This window comes from Desmodus rotundus, chromosome 8, assembly GCF_022682495.2.
Source record: "Desmodus rotundus isolate HL8 chromosome 8, HLdesRot8A.1, whole genome shotgun sequence".
Taxonomy (NCBI): domain Eukaryota; kingdom Metazoa; phylum Chordata; class Mammalia; order Chiroptera; family Phyllostomidae; genus Desmodus; species Desmodus rotundus.
The window spans coordinates 115841308-115862549 of NC_071394.1; the positions used below are offsets into that span (position 1 = coordinate 115841308).

General features: G+C 49.1%; 1 protein-coding gene across 4 annotated transcripts in view; it reads left to right on the top strand.

Moving 5' to 3' along the window:
* RARB (retinoic acid receptor beta) overlaps nucleotides 1-21242 on the top strand; it is a 650193-nt gene that overhangs the window by 627392 nt on the left and 1559 nt on the right. For all 4 annotated transcript variants that reach the window (XM_053930256.1, XM_024566225.3, XM_053930257.1 and 1 more), the window contains 3 exons: nucleotides 7676-7852; nucleotides 18617-18821; nucleotides 19639-19797. In XM_053930256.1, coding sequence (XP_053786231.1) covers nucleotides 7676-7852; nucleotides 18617-18821; nucleotides 19639-19797 — 541 coding nt within the window. The remainder of the gene's footprint in view (nucleotides 1-7675; nucleotides 7853-18616; nucleotides 18822-19638; nucleotides 19798-21242) is intronic.

Here is a 21242-nt window from a genome sequence, read left to right on the forward strand (position 1 = left end):
CCAGGAGTGCCCTAAAACATTACCTTCAGGGAAGTCCTACAGCATCACCCTGGCTTTTAGCCAGGCTTCTAGGAAACATTTGGAGATCCTTCAAGATCCTCGCTACCGCCCCCTTCCCGTTGCCCAGCACCCTCTCCACCCACAGGCTGCGCCATGCCTTTAAGACATTGCCTGTCTTTCCACTCAGCAGGGTGGCTGCCAAGCTGCCTTTCTCCCCATCTGTTGGAAGCATCCGGTTCTGAGGCCATGTCGTCATAGTGCCTGGAATCTGTTGGTTGACCACAAAGAGATGCTGGCCTGGCACATGACATTCTCTACCTAGCGAAGCTGGGTATCTTTCCGCCACCTCCAGGAAGCATCCAGAACTTCCAGCCAAGAGGGAGATCACAAAGGCTACAACAGGTCTTAGGAGAACGGAAGTTCAGGCCAGGAAGGAGAACACGGGATGACTCAAGCTCGAGAGGGGTGGGGTGCGGTGGGGAGGTGGATGCTGGAGCCTGGCCACCCCCCGTGGATCCTGTGCCCTCCACTGAACCGCTGGGGCATCTTGTACCAGTTACTGAACCTCTCTGGGCTTCAGCCCCCAGTCAGCCAGATGGGATGGCAGCAGTCCCTAGCTCATGAGGGCGTTGCAAGAATGAAAGGGAGTTCATTGGGAAGCACTCAAAACAGTGCCCGGCTGAGGTAAACCCAAGGAAGGGGTTGTTTCATGGGAAACACACACAGTGGAGAAGTGGAATGTGACGGGAACCTTCTGCAGATAGAATCTGAAAGGGCATCAGCCTCTCAGGCTGTTCGAAGGGCGGAAACTTCAGGCCGAGGGAAGAAGGAGGCCACCCCAGTGGATGTGCCCATTTTCCCAGGGAACCTTAACTCTTTCTTCCTTTTAAGAAATGCACGTTCCTCTTTAGTTAAAAAAGAACAAGAAGCAGCCCTGATGAAACCCCTGTAGTGCCCAGCAGCAGCCGCAGGTGGGATTTTGTAGACACTGGTGATGCCACCTGCATTTCTGGGTCTCGTTCTGAGGGTAAGGCCGGTCAGAAAAGCAGCATGTGATGGCAGAGAACCATGTCTGCACAAGAAAGGGATTCCATGGCATGAAAAAATGGCCATTTAATTGGACTCCATAGTGGAGTTGGGCTTTTCAGCTGCTGAAGATGGCCCCAAGGTGGGGAGGGTGGGCCTCAGGGTATGCCCTCCACCAGGGCCCCTGCTGCACAGCATTCTGAGAAGGCAGCTGGGGCTTCTGCCTGGAGCGGGGCTTCCCTCCAGGCTGAATGCAGGATGGCAAGTTTGGGGAAGGCCTGCCTCTCTGCTTTGCCTCTCTGCTTTGCCTCTGCTTCTCCTTAGCTGCCAAAAAGGGCCTTTGCTCAGCACCCCATGTCTTCCTCTCCTCGCCTTCCTCTCCCCCAGTTTCAGAAAGGCTGCAGAAAACCCACACTTTCTCCACGCTCCCTATAACCGCCTTCATTACCAACCAAACCAAGCCATGCTCTAGATCTGCCACAGCTGGAAGATAATATATAAGCCATTTTAAACCTCATGCCTATGAATCCAGCACCTGGCCTAATAAAACACCAGGTTATTTTGTGTTTTATTAACTGCCTCTTCCCTTCAGTTTGCATAATAGTGAGTGAGATTTACATGCTGTTAAGACGGCTGTGCATTATTTTTAATAGAAGGTGCGGCAGGCTTCTCCCTCTTGCCCCGTGTGTGATGAAGTAACCTCATATGATGCTGATGAAGATTTTGTTCACACTTGCTGGGTTGGGGCAATGTCTTTTCTCCCAGATGGATCTTGCATTTTAAAATGATCTCCCGCGGTAGGCTCGCCTCTCTGTCCCTCTCCATCACATCTTCCTCTGAACCGGATAAACTGCCTATTAAATTTAATTACAGCCCGAATGGCACACATCTTGATCTTACGTTCCCCTGAGTGCACGGTATTCCACCAGGTCCTTGAGGAAGGAACGCAATAAATCAGGAAGGTGTCCGCCTGCTCTCCTCAGAGAATGTTGCAGAAGGCAATGTTGGCCACCAGCTTTTTTAGGGCCTCTGTGGCATCCTTTAGGCAAATGTTTCTTTCCATCTTTCCTTGCCAACATTAAAAACAATAGCTAGCTTTACTGACTCCATGAACTGATTTCCACTGAGGTGAGGAACTAAAAATATCCTTTGGCATATATAGTACCCTTAACCAAACTACTCACAGAGGGACCCCCCAAAATTGGAATTTATTTATTAAAAAACTGTGTACTTATTCTTACATGTTTGAACTTCAGTCACCTCCAAAGTACCCTCCATTTGATGCAGTACACCTATCGAGATGTTTTTTCCACTGCTCAAAACAGTTATTGAACTCAATTTTGATGCTTTTTAGTGCCTCTGCAATTTTTTGTTTCACCTCTTCCATATTGTCAAAACATTTCCTTTTGAGGACTTTTCTCCTTTGGTAAAACAAACAAACAAAAAGGTTGCTCAGGGTGAGATCAGGTGAATAGGGAGGGTGGGGCTTGGAGTGCATGCCAATTTTGGTCAAAAACTGCTGAGCACACAGGGCAGTGTGAGTGGGTGCACTCGTAAATCACCCATCATGAAATGGGCAAATGCTTTGAAAAAGTCTTCAAAAAAAAATTCACTGAAGCCAAATCCAGCCTCTCATAACAACACCAGCCGGTACACTGATACAGATGGATTCCTAGAACACTCATCTAGCGGGGGAAGTCTGTACTACAAGGGACCCACCCTCCAGAAGATAATTCCAGATTTTTTTCGAGTCCCCCTCGTGCTTTTGTCAGAGGCCCAGCCTGGGAGCCTTGCCTTTTCTTGGATGCTTTGGTTCTGCCTATGGAGGCAGCAGGGATCCACAGCCCAGGGGAGCCTCACGCTCAACATGTTAGTTGTTCTGCGTCATTTTCAACAAGTAAGGACTGATGAACTTCATTCTCTCATCGATTCACTCAGCAAATGTTTTTTTGAAGCCCTACTGTGTGCTAGGCACTGCTGTGGACGCTGACAATCCAGCAGTGAAAAGTGAGACAAGAAGCCCCTGTGTAGTAAGTGAATGGCGGGGTGTGCAGGGCCATCAGTTCTGGGAACACCAAACAGGAGGGGGCGGCACCGCAGTGCGTGGGTGGAGGGGTCTGCAGTTTTCTTTTGGGGGGAGGTGTGGGGGGCTGAAAGTAAATTCTGTTTAATTACATATTCTTTATCAGTAGTCTTTTACTTTTTCCAATTCTTGAAATGGTTTCTTTTCTTCCTTAAATTCAATACAGGGAATGCCAGTATCTATTGAAAAGTAGAAATTATTATATAACACTAAGGAAAATATACTGTATTTTGCCGTGTATAATGTGCACTGTTTTGCCCAAATTTTTGAGGGAGAAATAAGGATGCGCATTACTCATGGGTATAATGACTACATACCATGGGTATAATACTCTGTGTATCATGCGCACAAAAACGTGGGTGTGCGTGATACACGGCAAACCCTGTGCACAGGCATCATGAGAGCAGAACGACGGATACTGAAAATACAGAAACTAGGCCGCGTATGGTATAATTGAGGATATAAGGCAGTATTACTTTCTTCTCCTGAAAAATGGTATAAATAATTTCTAATGTGTAAAGAGACGTTTTTCAGAAGTCCAAATTACAAATACTGAGAGATGCCCATTCCTTTTTTAAAAAATATAATCTATCCGTTCCTAATTTATGAAGTATCAACCTCAAAATAAATTCAAGTGAACAATATTTTTTAAAAATTCTGCCTGATATACCCAATTTTCATTACTTTAGTGGGCTGTGATAAAAAACATATTTTTGGAAGGAAAATCTATTTTTTTATACCATGTTTATCTTAAACTTCAACAGCTCACTTAATTCTTACATGGTACAGGCAGTAAACCTTAAATGGATGTAGGAAAGTGAGGATGAACAGGAAATGAAGAGAGAGAACACAGAGATTTACATGTACAAAGGACGTTAACTGAGTACTAGGGTTTTTGAAAATTCACATTTATGTTTTCTGTTCTAGTCACTATGAGGGTTCTGTAGTTTTCAGTAGAGTAGCTGGGAGGGAGGCCTTGGAGAAAGTGACATTGAGCAAAGATGTGAAGGAATGAGGGAGGACATTGTACAGGTCCCTGAGGAAGAGCAATCCCAATGGAGGGAACAGCCAGTGCAAAGGCTTGGAGGCAGGCACATTCCCCACCTGTTCAGAGAGAGCCAGGAGACCTGTGTAGCTGGGGTGGGTAAGCCTGGGGAAGAGTGGGAGGAGACAAGTTCCAAGAGCAGGAACCAGATCTGGGAGGGCCTTGCAGGCCATTGAAATGACTTTGACTTTTAGGCTGAGTGACAAGTCATAGGAGATTTTAAGCAACACAGTGACTTGGTCTGACTTGTGTTTTAAAAGGTTTCCTTTAGTCCTTTGGTAAGAATAGTCTGTGAGGAGGCCAGGGTGGGGTGAGGAGGCTGTTACAATGATGCAGGCAGGGGATGATGGTGGCTCAGACTAGGGTGGTGGCAGTGGGGACCTCTTCTGTAAGTCTTGACACATTCTGGGGTGGGGTGGGAGGTGTCATGAAACTCTCAGACCTAAACCATCTTAAGCAATAACTGCACATTAGAATTCTTCCTGTTGCTGGTGATAGAAACCACACTCAGATCAACTTCAATTTAAAAGAAAAACAAAAACAAAAAACCTCCTTGTATGAATCAGGTATGGCTGGATCCAGCAGCTCAGTATATTTAGGACAGGGCCTCTGTTTTTCTCTTCATGGTTCTTCTCGGCTTTCCTCTGAATCAGCTTTGTTGTTAGGAAGGCCTTCTCTACCTGGTGGCCCCTGCAAGCCCCTGGTAAACCCTCACTAACAAAGAACTTTGCTTCCCCAATTGTACCAACAAAAGTCTCAGAACTAAGCCTCATTGGCCAACTCTGGGTTACCTGCTCTCTTCTGATCCAATCACTGCAGCCAGGAGGAGGGACCACTCTGATTAGCCAGACCAGAGTCAAGTGCCCTCCCTGCACTTGAGAGGGCTCTATTGCCCCACCCCAAACCCCAAGGGCTGAGAGGGAAGGAGGAGCAGTCCTCCAAGTGGCTTTGGAGGCAGAACAGAGAGGATGGCAGGAAGACAGAGATGCAAGATGGCCATTGCACTCCGCCCACACCAGCGATCCTGCTGGAGATTTCAGAAAGAAAAGGAAACAAAAACAGTCAAAGCCACTTTCTTGGGTATGTTGGAGTGTGGTTCTAACCAAAAGCTGAGACCTTCAGTAATTTCTGGCAAGTTCTTAGTGGTGGTGTAATTCCTGTGTGTGCTGTGAACGTCCTCTTTACTGATTACATGAAGAAAGATAGGTTGAGGCCTATATTGGGCAGTAGGGTGGGGCCAGTATGGGGACGTTGCTGGCCATGTTACCTCTGCAGGACAGCGGAGAAGACAGTCGTTGCTGTGGAGTGAGCCCCGCCGGCTGTGCTGTGGGCAGGAGGGGTGATGAGGAAAGGGGTCCAACATTGTTCAAACCCCAAGAACATACCAGGCACCATTTGCTTCCTTCCCTCTGGGATCCTACTTATTCTTCCCAGCAGCCTTTGTGGGCAGGTGACATGCATCCCTCTTTACAGATGGGGAGACCGAGGTGTGAAGAGAGGGTATCACATACGGAAGGTCACGTCTGTCAGACAAGTAGGGAAAAAGGCCAGGGGTGGGGATCAGGTAGACCCAGGATCCACTTCCAGCCCTTCCTTGGCAAGTCATCTCGCCTGTCTGAGATGAACGTGCCACATCTTATAGTGACACTAACGGCCTCTTCTTCCTCCTGTGGTTGTGGGGTTCAGGGGTGAGGAGTGAAGACTGGCAGCGGTGGGCGGCCCTGGTAAGGCTCTGAAAGCAACAGGCGCTTCCCCCTAAGCCCACTAAGGGTGAAGGCTGTCTGGTGTGTTCAGCCCTGATACCCCAGGCCCTGGCTGTAAGGAGGTGGGTCAGGAAACATTCAAGGAACAGAGAGAGGTGGAGGAAGGGAGGAAGATGAGTAGGTGAACAAAAGAAGGAGTGTTTGAATGGACGGAGGAACCCAACCGGTAGGTGCAGAGGTTTGGACTGAAATCCACTGGCCTTCTGTTGGAATGAGAGGAAGGGTTCCCCTTGAGTATTCTGTGGCCGTCAGAGACGAGGGACCCTGCAGGCACCTGGTCCCTGGGTCCTGAGTGGAAGCTGCTGAGGGATGAGGAGGCCGGTCCTCCCTAGGAAGCACAGGGAGGGGCAGCTACGGTGCCCAGGAGGGGCCGCTCACGGGCCCCTCTGCACCGTGTACCATTGTGCTGCCCGCACCATGCTGCCTGCACCTGCCTGCAGGGCCTGGCCCTGCCTCTCCGCAGAGGCCTGGGATGGTTGTGGGACAGGGAGCGCCTCATGAGGCGTGCATGTGGCCGTCATAACACTGAGGACCTCTGAGAGCCTAAACTCTGTTGTTGTAGTAGTTTGCTTTTTCTTTAACATTATCAGGTTTTTACCCTTTATTTTATTACATAAAATCGCAAACTTCATGTGAAAGCAGAGAGAATAGAATAACAAACGCCCATGATCCCTGCACAGCCAATCTTGTTTCCCTCACCTCTCCACCCTCGTGCACACTCTACCCATTACGTATTATTTGAAAGAAAATGACAGACACCTTATTTGGTCTGTAAGTATTTTAATGTGCCCTAAATGACAGACACTTCTGCAAACAAATGACATGCTGTCTTACCCCTTCTGATACAAAAATCACACCTCAATATCTCAAATTTCCTCATATACATGTCACAATTTTCCTCACCTGTGTCATTTCCTCACCTATGTCACAAGATGCAGGCCATTTCCATCACTGCACCAAGTCCCGTTGGACAGCGTCGTGCTCAGCTGTCCCCCACCTGGACACCACGGGTCTGCTCTCCGTCACTATAGTTGTGCGGTTTCCGGAATGTCACATGAATGCAGTCACTGTGTGCAGGTTTCTGCACCGGCTTTCTGTCACTGAGCGCGATGCGTCTGTGGTTCGTCCGTGTCACGCGTCTTCATTTGTCGTCACTGCCCCACCACCTGGTTGTATCCCATCAATGAGCGTCTGGGTGGAGTCACTTTTAATCTGTAGGTGTCTCTTTCCATTTCTTTACTCCCCTTGCAATGCAGTTGTTGAAGAAACCAATTCTTTGGTTTTATGGGCTGTCTCGCTTCCTGGGTGTTGACAGTCGTGTCCCCAGCAGTGTAGCTTAGCATGTTCCTCCGTCTCCTGGGTTTCCTGTAGTTGGAGCTAGAGGCTCTCTGTGATTCTGGTTGGGCTGTTTCATAGGTGGGGGTATGTGTTTCCATCAGGACACCCAGATGGCAGGCTGCCTCTTTTTAAGACAAGAGCAACCACTGATGGTCAATGCCTAGAGCCATTAACTCATCCGAGTTATAACATGGTGACTCCTTATTCCTTTCTTTCCTCATGGATTTGCTGGAATAATTGCACAGAGAAATTCCCCTTATCTGTCACTTAAATATCCAGTGGTCCAGGGCAACACTCCGCCATCCCACCAGGAAGCTCCCTGGTCAAGAATGAAGTGCCAGCACATCCACAGGAAATGTGTTCAGTGTCCCGCCTCCCACTGGGCTTCCCCGAAACTGTGGTGTTTTCTCTCCCTCTTAGAATTCCAGTGCTGACCATCGAGTCCGACTGGACCTGGGCCTCTGGGACAAATTCAGTGAACTGGCCACCAAGTGCATTATTAAGATCGTGGAGTTTGCTAAACGTCTGCCAGGCTTCACCAGCTTGACCATCGCGGACCAAATCACCCTGCTGAAGGCCGCCTGCCTGGACATCCTGGTAGGTGCCCTTCGGAACCCAGTTAGGGGTTTGGGGTGGGAGAAGTGGGGACTGAGATGCTTTGAAGATCTCCAGAGGCTTCACTTTCCCCAACCTTTCTTCCTGCCACCTCCTTGGCACACGCGCTCCATCCTCCCCGCCTGCCTCTCAGTTCAGTTGCTCACAGACCAAAGGCTCGGAGACGCCCTGGAGTTGGACAGAACCTTCCAACCCTGCCTACCCAGTGCATGACCTTGGAAAAAAGGTCCAGCCACTCTTGGTCACCAGCCTTCAGTGACAGCTTGCTCACCCATAGCCCCTCCCCACCCCAGATAGCCCTGTGGGTCTTTAAGAGGCCTCCAGGCTAAACGGACTGGAGGTGGCACACAGCAGCCTCGTTCCACCACCCGGCATGAGATCAGGTGGGCTTGCAAAAATCTTTTCCTTCCGTGGGCCTCTGTTTCCCCAGCTGTACAAAGTGGATTCCTGATACCCCTCCACTTCCTGCTGTCCTCCCACTCTGGCTCCTAGGGCTTTGGGATGGGTGAGGACGCTGTCACAACTTGTCCCCTGTGGGTCTCTGCTGGCTGGATGCCCACTGTCCCCCTGGTGGGGGCTCAGGGGTGGTGCAGTCAGTTCTGTCTGGGGCGGTTTTCCTGGGGGAATGGATGCCGACAGGCCTCTGGGGGACAGGGGTGGGAGGCTGGCCCCCAGGGAGACATCAGAAAATAGGGTCGGGAAAATGAGCTCTTGAGGTACTTTAAAAGCATAGGTTTTTCTTTTTATTACGTATTTCATAGCTTTGGGTGTAAACAGTTCTGCAAAGCAAACACAGTTAGTTACACTGTAATTAAACACATACAGCGCCCTGCTCAGGAGGAGGAGGGCCCTGGACAGGGTGGTCATGCAGGAAGCTTGAATGTTTGTGTCTTTCTGCTTGCCAGTGGGATTCGAGGAGGAGTGGTAATGATGACCTGTGGGAGCCAAGAATCTGAGAGTATAAGATGGTATTTTTTCTTCTCATAAAATCAGAGGCTTTGGAATGAACCTGGGAACGTTCAGAAAAAAAACAAAACATAAGAGCAACATCAGTTTGTCCCATTCCCACACCCTGTAGTGTTTGGGAACCTCAGCTCATCTGCACCTCACACAACTCGGTGGGGTTTGCTGGGGTCAGAGATTCAGCCCACTTTACAGAGAAGGAGCTAGAGGCCGGGCGAGTCACCCAACTCAGGTGAGTGCTGGAGCCTAAACTCAAGACTCAAATCTTTGGATTCCAAAACCACGAGAAGTGCAGACAGGAGAGGATAAGATGCAGGGTTTGGTGTGGGAAGTGTGGGCCGCAGGGAGAGAGCCAGCCAGACCACCAGAGATTGTTGTTAAACATGATCTAGTAGATAATCAACTTTTTAATGCTCTACTCACAATGCTTCAAATGTAGCACTCAGTAGACTTTCCCCTAAGCCTCAGAACACCCCCAAGATATTAGTAGAGATGGGAGTAATTACCACATGATTAGAGAGAGGTACCCCAGAGGCCAAGAGTGGCTGAGTGATGGGTGAGGTCACACACAGCTCGTCAATGTCTGCACCAGGGAAGGCTGTGGAATCCTGAGTCCCCTGCAGCCACCCAGCAGGGCCCGGAGCCTTCCAGATGCTCAGGTCCCGACTTTGGCCCTCTGCTCACTTCTCAGTTCTCCTTGGGTCCAGCTGCCAGGTGGTGACAGTGGGTGAGGCCCTTGACTCCAGCCTTTGGGAAAGGTGGAATGAGCGGGACGCTTTGAGATCCTCCAGGGAAGTGTCCTGTTTCCACAACGCTACCTGCTTCATGATCAGGGGACTCAGATCCCCTCTTAAAATCCCCTCCAACTTGCAGCAGCCACCTTCGCACACCTCACATTTACACTGAAGCTGGCGGCACTCCCAGGTTTGCTCATGGAGCCCAGACTCAGCCCTCAGCCCCTTAGTGGAGACAGGGAGACAGGAACTACTACTGTGACCTTTGCCAAGTTACTTAACCTCTCCAAGCCTCGGTTTACCTGTGTATAAAATAGGAATACAAATGAATAAGGCATTAACTATGGCAGTTCCTCAAATGGGCTTAAATACGGTCGTGGATACAAAGGGACATGCAGTAGGTCCCCAGTCAGAGATTCTGAAAGCAGGAACAAAACCAGCAGAAGCCCAGAGAGGGGCAGAGACCTTTTGTAGTCAGTCATATGACACTAAGAAGAAAGAATACTTATTTGTCCCAGACAAGAGCTTGTCTCCACGAATTTGTAGCAAAAGGAATGAATCACAAGATCTTGAAAATACACAACTTCAAAGAGCATCTTTTGGATGAGAATGTCAACTGGCTGAGTGTTCAGAAGAATCTTCTCATCTAAGCCATTGACATATGGGTAGAGTGAGACAGGGAGACCAGAAGAACCAACAGACAGACCCAGGCAGAGGTGATTCTCAGCCCCTAGATGGGAAAGTCGAGGTTGTGCCACACGTTACTAGCTGTGACCCAGTGCCACCCATTCCCAGCCACCAGTACGTTGTGCTGTGTGTGGCCTGTCCTGATGCTCGCCCGTCCGCAGGGCTGGCGCCGTGCTGGGGACACGCACACGCTACCGGAGCAGGTCATTCTGCCAAGGCCCAGGAGGGGGGGCTGGTCTGTAATCACGAGCTGGGAGTCCCTCAGGAAATGTGTCCAAGGGGAAGGGAAGCCTGTAGCCTGTCCTGCCCCTACTCCCTGCCACACTGTCCTCTGAAGGGATTTCCGTCACAGCCTTTGCTGGGTGGGAACCCTCTGCCATGGAGCCCACAGCCAGGCTTCCCTCTCGAGACGGGGGGAAGGGAAGCTGAGGCCCGGCTGTGAATTTCATGATTTCCAACAGGGACCAAGTAGGCAGGAGGTCTCTGCTAAAGTGGGCCCACTTTTCCAAACCATCGCAGGTGGAATTTTACATTCCGTTCCTCACGCAAGGGTTGGGCATCCTCGATTTGTGTTCTGGACAAGAAAGGGGCCCTCAAGGGCGGTCCCTTCACCTGCGTTCTGTCCTGAAGCTTTCCGGCCCACTCCTCTCTTCTCCATCAGTTTCTCCTGCCCTCCTCTCAGTCGCCTCTTCTCTACAGGTAATCAGGGTCAGGTCCCTCTCAACATAAAATCATAGGAAACAACCCTTGAAGCTGTCTGACCCTCTGGTTTCTCTCTTCTCCCTCCCATCTTCTCCCTTCCCTCTACAAACATTCACTAAAGACCTGCTGTGTGTCAGGCACTGCTCTAGGCTCTGATGACAGAGAAGTGAACAAGACAGACCCAACATCCCTGCCCTTGTGGGGTGACCTTCTCCTGTGGGGAGAGGGAAATTAGGCAATGCCTTTTTTAAAATTGATTTCTACAGAGAGGAAGGGGAGGGAGGGAGAGAGGGGTGGAAAGAAAGAGAGAGAAAGAAACGTCAATTCGTTGTTCCACTTATTATTTATGCATTCATTGGTTGCTCTTTGTATATACCCTGACCAGGGATTGAACCTGCAACCTTGGCACATCAGGACAATGCTCCAAGCAACTGAGCTACCCTGCCCAGGGCTAGGCAGTGTCTTAAGTGCTACAAAGAAAAACAGAAGCAGGATCAAGGGGCAGAGCATGACCAAGCTGGGCAGAGTGGTTTCTGTAGCTCAGCTAGGGAAGCCAGTGACCTTTTAAGACACCTGAATGAAGGGACAGAAAGAGCGGGACCCAGTGAAAGGCATGGGTCTGAGAGGTGGGCAAGTAGAAGGGGGTCCTGCAGAGAGTGGAGTTCAAAGGCCCAGGGGTGGGGTGCTGAAGTGGGGGCTCAGGCATTGAGGAACAGTGAGGAGGTGGGTGTGCCGGGAGGGGAACGAGTGAGGGGAGCAGCGGGGCCTTCATCTGAGGGAGAGTGGCACCTCAGTGTCATAAGGAGTCACTGGGTTTTGACCGGAGGTGAGCCGTGGTCTTGCTTTTGTTTCAAGAGTTCTTCGTGCCTTGTCATACGACATGAATTAAGTGTAGGCTGAAGGAAGAAAGCCCCCACACATTTAATGAGCACTTACTATGTGCCGGACCCTAGAGATGCCACAGTGGAAAGGAGAGATGAATCCTTGCCTTCCTGGAATTTGCAGCCCAGCCCTTGAGCCACCCTAGACCTGCTCCTACTTTCACCTTAAACTTGTCTCCTCCCCCTCCCTTCCCCAGCCCAGCTGCCTATCTATCCACCCCGCCTTCGCTCGCCCCAGCTGCTGATCATGGGCCTGAGTGTGGGCTCTGAAGTCAGCTCACCTGGGTTCAGAATCCGGCTCTGGTGCTTCCTAGCTGTGCGGCCTTGGGAAAATGACTTCTCTCTGTGCTTCGATCCCCTCTGCTGAAAACGCAGGAGATAATAGATGCTTCCTTTCAGGGTCTGGGGAGCATGAAGTGAGCAGTGCACAGGGGCTTGAACGGCGTTCAGAGTGTGGTAGACCTCAGCTCCCTTGCACACTATTGTTCCGCCTCGCCACAGCCTCCAGGCTCCAGTTCTGCCCTGCCTGACTTCAAAACGTAGTTTGTGGCTCCTGTAGTCCTGGGGCCCTTGTGACTCTCCAGCCACAAAGGACCATCCCCCCAGCCCCACCTTGCCTTCCCAAAGACTCAGTGGAGACAGGCCCCTGCCTGGAGAGGAGCAAGCTCTGGACTTGGAGCACACAGCACGAGCTCAGGCTTTGGCATTGCCTGTGGCCGGTTGTGCCACCACGAGGACGGCCTGTGTCCCTCTGAGCCTTGGCTTTCTCAGCTGTGGGTGTGGCAGCTACCCCGGCAGTCACTGGAGGTCACTGTGAGGCCATCTGTGTAGTGGTTAAGAGGTGGGGCTCTGGAGCCAGAGTCCCCGGATTCAAATCCCAGCTCTGCCACTTAGAAGCTGTATGAATTTAGGGAAGCTATGTGACTCCTCTAAGCCTCAGTTATGTCTTCGGTGAAATGGGTATAATAGTAACTCCTTCATGAGGCTGTTGGGAGAATTGACTGGGTTAATGTGTGTGGAGCACTTGGTTCCTGGCACATAGAAGGTGCTCCTATAGCTCTGACTGGTGTGGCTCAGTGGATTGAGTGCCAACCTGTGAACCAAAGGGTCGCTGGTTCGGTTCCCAGTGAGGGCACATACTTGGGTTGTGGGCCAGGTCCCCAGTAGGGGCCACGCAAGAGGCAATCACACATTGATGTTTCTCTCCCTCTCTTTTTCCTCCCCTTCCCCTCTCTCTAAAAATAAATCAATTAAATCTTTAAAAGAAAAAAAAAGAAAGTGCTCCCTTAAAGAGCTACATAGATGTCGATACTGGGCGAGCCCAGGTTGTCCTTGGGAGCCGCCCTGAGCTGCGACACACACCTAATCTGGACCTGTGCTCTCCAGTCCCGTGGCCGTGAGCCGCCTCTGGCTGCTGAGCCTCTGACGTGCCCTAAATGCTGTAATTGTAAAAACACACACTTGATTTCCAAGACTGAGTATTTAAAAATGTAAAACATCTCTTTAATGATTTTTATATTGGTTACATGTTGAAACCAAAATATTTTGGATCTAGGCAGTTAAATAAAATAGACTTTTGAGTTTGATTCCACATACTTCTTGTAGCATTTTACGAGAACAGCTCCTGGAGGGCGGGCCTAGGGAGCGGTCCTCCTGCTCCCAGCATGTTTCCTCCTCAGGAAAGGCAGGCTGGTGGCCCGGCCCACTGGGGAGCACACTTTGTTCCCGTGAGCTCATACAATAGGTCCTGTGCGTTGCCCGGGAAGACGGCCGTGCATAGCTCTGGGTGGTGTTGTTGTTGTGATCACGACTTGGACGTTCCCACAAGCACTGGAGGATAAACAGTCCGAGCAGATCAGGATCTGCCCACCAGGTGCCAAACACAATCAGTGCAGAGACTGAAATGGATGAGCAATTTGAGCTTTCTCCTTTGCCTGAAAACTTAGAAGTCCCTGGATGCCCCGCTCAGGGGGTTACCAGGTGGGAGAGATTCTGATGAGGGAACCCAGTTCATTTATTCTGCACAGTTTCATTGGCCACCTGCTGTGTGGATGATGCTGCCCTGTTTGGGAAACAAACAGCAGGGGACAAAGTGACAAAGAGCAGTCTTCTTCTAAGAGCTCATCTTCTCGAGGGTGATGGGTCAATGAGTGCAGAGAGGGCCAGTGCTGTGGAGAAAAGAGAGCAGGATGGGTGGGTGATGGGTCAGGCTGGGGAGTGCTACACAGCAATGAAAAAGAACCGCTGCCACGGGCACTAGCCTGGAAAATCCCACGGATGTGATACAGAGTAGAAGCCAGACTCAAGAGGGAGTGTACTGTGTGATTCCATTCATCTGAAATTCAAGAACAGGCAGGACTCATCTGCAGGAATGGAGGTCAAAGTCCTGGTTACTCTGGGGGAGGAGGTTGGATCCAGAGGAGCTCAGGGAGCCTGTTGGTGCTAGAACCATTCGCATTTTGATCTGGGTGGTGGTGACCCAGGTGTATACTTAGGAGAAGTGCATTCAGCTTCCTGTGAGATGTGTGTTCAAGGCACGTATGTTGTGGTAGTTATTTATTCTGGCATAACCAGTTGCCACCGAATTTAGTAGCCTAAAACCATCATTGTTACTATCTCACACAGTGCCTGGAGGTCAGGAACAGACTTAGCTGGGAGGTTCTGGCTCAGTGGCTCTCACAGGCTGCAGCCACGTCATGGGCAGGGGCTGGTGGGGCTGCTTCCAAGGTAGCGTGTTATGTTTGGCCAGCGAGTGAGTACCGGTTAGCAACACGAGGGCTCAATTCCTTGCCACGTGGCCCTCTGCATGGGGCCGATTGGGTGTCCTCATGATATGTCAGCCAGCTGCCCCTGACACTAGAGATTTAAGAGAGCAAGCAAGAAGGAAGTGGTGACCTTGTCTCCGAAGTCACCACCACTTCCCCCGCATTCTTTCATTAGCATCAAGTCACTGGGTGCAGCCCACGCTCCAGGGGAGGGGAATGAGGCGTCACTCTTTAAAGAGATGAGCAGCAATGAATTTGGGGGCGTATTTTATGATAGACGGGCCTGGGTTTTAGGAAGTGCTGTTCACTGTGCTTTCTGAGCTCTGAGTAGGAAGAGTCAGCTGCGTGAATGTCAGGAGCGCACAGCCGGTGCAGATGCTTCGCAGCAACAGTGAGTTGTTGGAGATTCAGAAAGAGGACCACCACGACCAGAAGTTAATAAGCTGGGGGTGGGGGGAAGTGGAGGGAGGAGGCCAGTGCTGAGGTAGGCAGGGGAGGCCGTAGAAGCCACAGGAAGAAGTCTGGGTTTGGTGGATGTAAAGATGACTATAAGCCATCGGAGGGATTTTAGCAGGGAAGGAGAAGTCTTCTCGGATGAACACTGCGAACAGCATGCTGTGGCTGCAGGAGTGGAAATGGCAGACAGGCTAAGAGGCCCTCACGGAAAGAGAAGCAGTGGTGGATTGGATTAGGTGGTCACAGGGACAGGGAGAGAAGTGGACGAGACCCTGGCTGTGCTGCTGGGACGTCAGGTGCTCAGACCCACCCTCCCAGAGCTGCAGCCTCAGGCAGAGTGCTCCCAGGAAGCGCCCAGAAAGCAGTGGAAAAATACTCAGCTGTCTTTGCACAGGGCAGGAAGTGAGGGCTCTTCTTGCCCGGAGGAGAACCAGCTCTGCCCATCAGCGGGGCTCTGTGTCACCCAGCCTTGCCCGTGCTATTTTTCACCCATCTCGTGGAGTCTGCGTGTTCTTTTCTCCAGATGAAATACCCAGCTTTCAAACAAGGGGCATATTAATCCTGGGGAAGCACTTGCTGCCAGAGCTGTGTGTGAGGAGGGTGCTGCCCGTGGGCTCAGCTGGAGCAGCGCTGGGGCAGAGGTGCCCTGATAAAAGAAGACATTGGCCAGTCTTCCATCTCAGGCCATGCTCCTTCCTCTCTAGAGAGCCCGTTTGTACTTGGTTTTGGTTTTGGAATTTCTACGGAGAGACACAGCTGGTCAAAGTTTAAATGTTTCATCAGAATCCAAATGTCTTTCACCTTTTCAAGAGGAAAACCCTTCTGAGAGAATACGCTGGAGGGGTTTGTGAGCTGCAGTTTGCACTGGGATTTCTAAGTGAGCCATTGCCAGCTCACAGATGTCTTACTCCGGCTTCCTGTTCCTTTCCAAGAAAGGCCCGGTTTTGTTCCTTCTTTCAGGGACAAAGCTCATGCATTCACATATCCACAGTGTGCTGAAGCTGCGGGCTTACTTAGTGCCTATTTGATTCCAAACTGGACGTGTGTCCGGGGGTTTTGTGCCCATAGATAGGGACCATACTGACTTGGCCATCACGAGGTCACTCCGTGTGTAGGCAGCACTTCTTCGTGGTTCTCCCGGTGGTCGAAGGCCTGGCATTAGAGTCCTGCGTTCTGCCCGGCACCATTATTGTGTGGTTTTGAGTACCGCACTTCACCTCCCAGGACTTTCAGGGGGCGGTGAAGCTTATACCCATGACCTCAGGGCTCCTCTGCTGCTCTAATATTGGGAATGGCTTCATACCTTATCCACTACCGAAACGAAGTGCAGCAGGTCAGCCAGGCAGAGGCTCAGAGGAAGTGGCTGGGCTGGCTCAGAGAGCCCTGGGCAAATATCTGAGAGCCAAAAATGACACCCCCCCCCACCAGCCAGCCAATAAAGAGGAGTCTTTGAGATGTTTTGATAATGATTCGCACTCATGATAGGTTGCTTTCTAGTTCACTGTGCCACGTGATCAAGCAATAGGATCATGAAGAGGTTTGAGAACATGCCTTGATTTAGATACGAAGTACCATATTTTGCCATTATGATGTGCACTTTTTTTGCCCAAATTTTTGAGGGAAAAATAAGGATGCACATTAAACATGGGTATAATATCCCTGTGTATAGTGCGCACAGAAATGTGGGTGTGCACGATACATGGCAAAGTATGATACAGTTTGCAGCGTTGTGTTTCCCGGGCACAGGCCATATGCTCCCAGAGCCAGGTACGCCACCGCGAACACCTGTGCAGACTGTGCACTGCACAAAGGCACCCAGCCCAGGGGACAAACGGGCTGATCTCCAAATCAGTGCTGGTCACCTCACTGCAGAGGTTAAGAGCACAGGCACAGACAAAAAAGCACTGGCACTAGTGACAGATAGCAAATCACACCACCAAGGCGTTATGTGACCTAGGGCAAGCTTTTGGGTTTGTTACCCCATCTGTAAAATGGGGTGGTAATAGCCCCTACCTCACAGGTTGATGAGAGAATTAATAATATATAAAAACATGCAGCAGGCTGGCTGGCATGTACTCGGTGATCAGTAAAACATTAGCTTCATTCTCTGCTGGAGGCAGAGAGTGCTACTCATTCATCCTTGTCCTCTCAGGAGATGGCTGTCTTCTACCCAAGAAGACACTGGGGTCAGGGGTTTTTTTATTACCTGAACACCAGCATCTGGAAAACACTGAGCTCCCCAAACCTGCTGGGTCTGTCACTTCTGTCCAGGTGGGATTGATTTCTCCCCGTGCTTCCAGCAGCACCGAGTCTTTTGCAGAGAGAGCAGTCAAGTGCTCCCCGGTTGGCAGGTTCACAGTGGCTGGTGCGGATGTACTTCTGGGTGGGCGAGTGCTCTGGAACGCATGGAGCTCTGTAGCTGGTTGGGCTCCGAAGGGCAGTGGAATGCGAGCGGGGCTGTCTGTATACAGAGAGGCCCTTTGGGATTACCGTGCTCTGAGCGAGCCCCGGAGGCACAGTGCAGTGAGCAGGTGTCTCCTTGGTAGCAGAGGTCCTAGGGTGGCCAGCAGGGCCATATATACAGGGCATGGCAGGTAGGATTGGGAGACTGTGGCAGGGTGACCCAGCTTCTTGCCTGTAGAAATTCTACCCATACATCTTGGCTTTCTTGAAATGCTGCCTCTTCTGCATCAATCTCATCTTGATTCCTCCTGGCTGTATCTGAGCTTTCCTCCTTCTGAACTCCCCAGCTCCCTGCTAGGTCCACCCCTGCTCCTTGTATTATAGTTGTCTGTGGCACTGTGTGACAATATTCACTTTACCAAGTCGTTTGAAAATTGAATGTAGGGCATGTGTAACATTTGACATACACTAGGCATTTAATAAATGGTAGATATTGTCCTTCCCCATCCCCACCCCCCATTTTTGGTAGTCTGTAAGCTCTTAAACAATTAGGAATAGAATTTTACTCATTTTTTTAATCCTCATCCAAGGACATGCTTTTTGATTTTAGAGAGGGGGGAAGGGAGGGAGAAAGAGAGGTACAGAGACATCGATGTGAGAGAGAAACACCTATCTCCATTGCCTCCTCACGTGCCCTGAATGGGGACCAAACCTAGACATGTGCCCTGAGCGGGAATCAAACCTGTGACCTTTCAGTTTATGGGACACTACAGCCAATTGAGCCACACCAGCCAGGGCTTACTCATTATTTTTTATCCCCGGCACCTGGCATAGTGCCTCGGCCATAAGTAGGTACTCGGTAAATGTTTATTTGACTCAGCTAGGTTACTTTTAATCAAACAGGTGTTTCTTGTGTCCCATTTATTATTCCCTAAAATGACCTGAGCCAGCGTTTTGACTTCTGCACTGTTAATGAAAGTTAACAGTGAACTGGAGGAGACATTCAACATCCGAAGGGAGGGCAGAGTGCCCGCTGCGATGCCAGGGCACCTTGGGCATCCTCAGGTTACCTCTGCCCGGACCTGATTGCTGCCGTCAGGACAGGCTGGCTTTGATCATCCAGCAAATCTGGGTTTTGGTTTTGTTTTCTTCTAGATTCTTAGAATTTGCACCAGGTACACCCCAGAACAAGACACCATGACTTTCTCAGATGGCCTTACCCTAAATCGGACTCAGATGCACAATGCTGGATTTGGTCCTCTGACTGACCTTGTGTTCACCTTTGCCAACCAGCTCCTGCCTTTGGAAATGGACGACACAGAAACAGGCCTTCTCAGTGCCATCTGCTTAATCTGTGGAGGTACCAACTACCCAGAACACCCTTGAACTTAACACTTGTCACTTATGGGGAAAACTTCATCTCCATTTTGGAGTTATTGTACTTGGACAAAGATATGTAAATAAAGCCAGACATGCATGCTTGGGGTTTGTTGCATTGTTCCATATTGTTATAAATTAAGTAAATGTATTTGGGATCCTTCTGCTCTGAAATATCAAAATGCTATTGCTCCAATTGCTACCGTTTTTTTTTTTTTTAAAGGTAGGATCCGACTGTTGTAAAATAAACTGCCTAAGGACATTTTAATGGTGGTCTGAGGGACTCACACGTGTTGTTTGCTAACTTAATGGCTGGGAATACAAGTCAGTGGGTTGGCCCCCTACCAGCCTGTAGAGGACTGCGATAAAATAAGACTTTCTTCTTTGTAGTGACCCCTGCCAACTAGCAGGAGGCTGAATCATAAGTGATTAAAAAGTAATGGCTTTAATTAGGGGGCCGATTTACCTGGCTTTCATAAGTGTCCAGCTCAAGGTTTGTTTTAATTCAGTTCAGTAGTGACACCTCCTGGTCATCAGAAGCAACTCTCCCTGGGACAAAAGCAACCAGCCGTCTAAAGGTGCCTTTCCACCAACAAAGGGGACAATCATTTTCAAGTATTACTGCCTAAAGCAGTTGCATGTATCTTCAAATTTGTATATGTGATTGAATCATCAAATGAATGAAGTCATGATATCGTAGGAACAGGGAAGAGGGGAAATGGCAGAAACTCTCTAGCCTGGCAGAAAGAACTCTTTCTGTCCTGATACTAATTGTTTAATACTTTATTTCTGGTATCTAGACCGCCAGGACCTTGAAGAACCAACAAAAGTAGATAAGCTACAAGAACCATTGCTGGAAGCACTAAAAATTTATATCAGAAAGAGACGACCCAGCAAGCCTCACATGTTTCCAAAGATCTTAATGAAAATCACAGATCTCCGCAGCATCAGCGCTAAAGGTATGTCTTCTGAGTCTGTACTGGATTTATGAACTGAAGCTTGCGGTCCCGACCTGGTTGTATTGCTTTTTTTCAACCCTATGTTTTAATTCAGGATGTCTGACATTAGCTGCCATTTTTTGTTGTGTTTTAGAATTTATTTCTCATTGAAATCAAAAGGAATTAAAGTAGTACCTACCCTTAAAGAAAGAAAATCTCAAACTTTTCCCTACTCAATCTTAGTTTATGAGCTTTAAAATTCAGATGACTAAGGATTAGAAAGTCTGTTTTCAAGAGAATGTACTCTGTGACAGGCTTTTTAATTTGCTAGTTTTATACATTTCATTCCAGCTTTCCACACATACTCTGGTTTATGTGAACTTGACTCCAGGTTTTCCTGAACATGCAAACATCAAGAAAGAAATGAATAGTACTTAGGGTAATTGTTATTGGTGAAGTTTCTCTCTCAATCAGTGAGCCACTGCTCTCTGTATATAGGCAGATTTACTTCTGCGGACTTCTAAGCAAAGGAATCCTTGCCTTCCTGAGAGGTATATTCTTTGCCTAGTGATTTTCAGTTTGTGTCAATTTGAGCAATTACAGAAGTGCCTAGAGCCCTACCGCAGTTGAGTGTTAACACAGGGTTTTTTTAGGTAGAGAAAACTCAGTAGCCATCCCTAGTACCAAATGTTGTCATTCACTTTCCCTTCCCCATTAGCATACTCCATTCCTTGATGAGCCAAGGGACCAACTCCACATTTCCAAGTGCTTAGAAGCACAGTAAACTTGCTTGGCATGAATCTCAATCCTTGATCTCCTCAGAGGCTTCCTCAATGAGATGTTGAGCTCATCCCTAGCTCGGATTATAAGTAGTGGCAAAGAGTAGATACCAATGCTTGACTATTGTAATTATGATGCCTTTAATTGTGAAACAGTGAGGCTGTTTAACTTAATATGGTCATTTCCTGTATGTAACTAGACCAGTGCTAATAGAATTTACTGTGGTTATGGAAATATTCTGTGATCTGCATTGTCCAACACAGTAGCCACAAACCACATGTGGCTCTTGAGCACTTGAAATGTGGCTAATGCAATTGAGGCACCATTCTCTTAATTGTATTTAACAAATTTAAATTTAAATAGCACATTGGACGGTGTAGTTTTGCATCAAGTTGATAATTGCCACATTTTTATCACTCAAATCACTTCCTCGGTTTGTTGGGTACTGGTATCTTTCAACTGTCTCATTTTCAAAATATACATTCTTTCTGGTCTTATCAGGAACTTCTTTGTAAAGTAGGTTAAATAAATACATACTGAAACAGAGACATGGAATTATCAAATTTAAACATGTCACCATATCCCTGCGCTTTTCTATAGATAAAGTAAAAATATTTTAATGTTGTAAAATCAGGATAGGTTCTGGGAGGCATTGGTAGCAAGCACAGTTTTTGCCCTTGTTACAG